The 3,230-nt window shown below is 30.0% G+C and overlaps 1 protein-coding gene across 1 annotated transcript in view; it reads right to left on the reverse strand.

The window, feature by feature from the left end:
* LOC106476282 (ATP-dependent DNA helicase Q1-like) overlaps positions 1–3,230 on the reverse strand; it is a gene marked incomplete at both ends in the record, with an annotated part of 17,714 nt that overhangs the window by 7,236 nt on the left and 7,248 nt on the right. The window contains 3 exons of the mRNA XM_013936946.2: positions 141–279; positions 1,213–1,479; positions 2,833–2,914. Coding sequence (XP_013792400.2) covers positions 141–279; positions 1,213–1,479; positions 2,833–2,914 — 488 coding nt within the window. The remainder of the gene's footprint in view (positions 1–140; positions 280–1,212; positions 1,480–2,832; positions 2,915–3,230) is intronic.

Raw genomic sequence — 3,230 nt, forward strand, 5'->3', positions numbered from 1 at the left:
AATATTAAACTTCAAAATATCTGTTAGTTGAGTTCTTGCACAGATTTTAAAATATAACGTTGATAAATGAAAACATAAAATAAAATATTATCAACACCTGTTTTCTAGATACATTCTTTATTAACATATTTTAAACCTACCCTTCAACTTCCAAACAGTAAGCTACCATAGCGTACAGATTTTCTAATCCAGTACGTTCGGTGAATACCATAGTACTCTGTCGAAAAACATCGGCAGCTCTGAACAGTAAGATGCAATAGGCAGGAGTATCATCTCGTCCTTCAGTAAAAAACAAGAACAATCTTGTTTAACAAGAACAATGATATATAAAAGATTTGACTTCTTATTACATTTGTTCTTTGTTTCCATTAGAAACATGTTTATGTAAATTATGATCCTAGATCTAATAAAGAATAGGATAAAAAGTATAAAAGGTGAACATTTTAAGAATAGGATAACAAGTATAAAAGGTGAACATTTTAAGATAACAAGTATAAAAAAGTGAACATTTTAAGAATAGGATAACAAGTATAAAAGGTGAACATTTTAAGATAACAAGTATAAAAAGTGAACATTTTAAGATAACAAATATAAAAAGTGAACATTTTAAGAGACATTTTCAGTAGACCACTAAGGCAATTATTTATAAAATGACATTAGAGAGACTTTCTAATCCAACACTACATTATGAGTATTTGGAAAATCCAAGTCAAAGCTGAATGGTTTTTTGTATTATTTTACTTATAAAAGTATTTTTGTTTTTCGAATTTTGTGCGAAGTTACTCTATTTCAACCTGTCTCTGATTTTGAGATGACAGAGGAAAGGATGCTAGTCAAAATCATCCACTGCCAACTTTTAGGCTACTCTTTGTCAATGAATAAGGGGATTGAACTTTACAATGTAACATCCCCATGACTGAAAAAATAAGCATGTTTGGTGACAGGCTCTGACCCTGCGACCCTACAATAGGAAGTCAAGCTCCCTAAACACTAGGCTTATTTAAAAAGTAAGAGGACAGAAATAAACATATGGAAGTTTATAATCTAGTAAATACAACATCTATACTTCAACTCAAACATCAAAGACTCGCAAAATACTTGAAAACTAAATTACTGAAAAAGAAATACTTTACACCAGTATTTAGTAAAATATCAAAATAATTAAGTTACACAAACGGTCTAAAATAAACCATATCTAGTATTTCATTGCACCTGCTCGGCCACTTTCTTGATAGTAGTTCTCCAGTGATTTGGGTAGAGAATGATGTATAACAAAGCGAACATTGGCTTTGTCGATTCCCATCCCAAATGCCACTGTTGCCACAACTACTCGGGTTTCATTGGACGCCCAGCTCTGATGGATGTAACTTCGTGACTTGGGATCTAGTTGTGCATGATAACTGAGGGCCTTTACACCTCGTTCGGACAAGGCTGATGCAACTTCTTCAGCTTCTTTGATAGAAAAACAGTAGATGATTCCTAACAGAAAAAAATTACTTATTTACTGGTGTACATAACACACACATTAACACATAACACACATGTTAACACATAACACACATGTTAACACATAACACACATGTTAACACATAACACACATGTTAACATATGACTACAAACAACTTTATTTTATCAATTCCTATATAATACTTATTGGTACACATAACACTGTACCTACTCTCTCTGACTACAAACAACTTTATTTTATTAATTCCTACATATTTATTATTTACTGGTAAACATAGCACATCTCTGACTACAAACAACTTTATTAATTCCACATATTTATTATTTACTGGTAAACATAGCACATCTCTGACTACAAACAACTTTATTAATTCCTACATATTTATTATTTACTGGTAAACATAGCACATCTCTGACTACAAACAACTTTATTTTATCAATTCCTACATAATATTTATTGGTACACATAACACTGTACCTATGCTCTCTGACTACAAACAACTTTATTAATTCCTACATATTTATTATTTACTGGTAAACATAGCACATCTCTGACTACAAACAACTTTATTAATTCCTACATATTTATTATTTACTGGTAAACATAGCACATCTCTGACTACAAACAACTTTATTTTATCAATTCCTACATATTTATTATTTACTGGTAAACATAACACTTTTACCTGATGATTATCCAGTACTATGGATCTAAACATTGTAATTATTAAATTCAGAACGTATCTAATGTAAACACTGCTGTTATTGTATTTCAGTAGGTTCCTCACTAAACATTAATACTTGATAATTGTTTGTTTGTTTTGTTAAGTTCAAAGCTACACAATGTGCTATCTGTGCTCTACTCACCATGGGTAACGATTTTAGCATTATGAGCCCTCAGACTTACTGCTGAGTCACTGTAGGACTTCAAAATGATATAATAATAGACGCATATTTTATATGAGCTACACTTGGGAAGTTATGACAATCATATCTATTTATTCTTTGACTTAACAATTGCATATCATTGCATGTGTTTGTTTAACCTTAATATCTAAATGTCCCCAATTACACTTTTAGAAGGAAATATTCAAGTCCTGAATGTAAATATCAATAATTTGAGATACCTTTACCCAAAAGAAAACTTCATGAAACAGTGACAATATCTTGAGATTATAACGTTTCGTAATCCGGCTTAATTTTTGAAGATAAAATTCTCTTTTTATTACTTATTTGAATTAAATTACTGAAAATTTTAGGAAAGAATAACAATATTATTTTGAAGAATAGGCTTTTACGTAAAACATTTGATATAATTGGAAACTAGCTAAGAAAAGCTTTTATTTTTACCATAATCAAACTTACCTGACTGGTTGAAAAATCTTTTTGTGATAATGTTTTCTAACTGGTCTATTGATTTCTCTTGACTACTTGCTTTGGCATGAACCTAAATGAAAATAATTCCCTAATTACTTCAGGACCATAAGTAGAAAATAAGAAACAATGTGTACTGTACATAATTGTATAGTCCCAATAACCATAAATAGAAAAATAAGGAACAATGTGTACTGTACATAATTGTATAGTCCCAATAACCATAAATAGAAAAATAAGAAACAATGTGTACTGTACATAATTGTATAGTCCCAATAAACATAAATAGAAAAATAAGAAACAATGTGTACTGTACATAATTGTATAGTCCCAATAACATAAATAGAAAAATAAGGAACAATGTGTACTGTACATAACTGTATAGTCCC

The sequence above is a fragment of the Limulus polyphemus genome, unplaced genomic scaffold (assembly GCF_000517525.1).
Source record: "Limulus polyphemus unplaced genomic scaffold, Limulus_polyphemus-2.1.2 Scaffold10187, whole genome shotgun sequence".
In the NCBI taxonomy this organism is placed as follows: domain Eukaryota; kingdom Metazoa; phylum Arthropoda; class Merostomata; order Xiphosura; family Limulidae; genus Limulus; species Limulus polyphemus.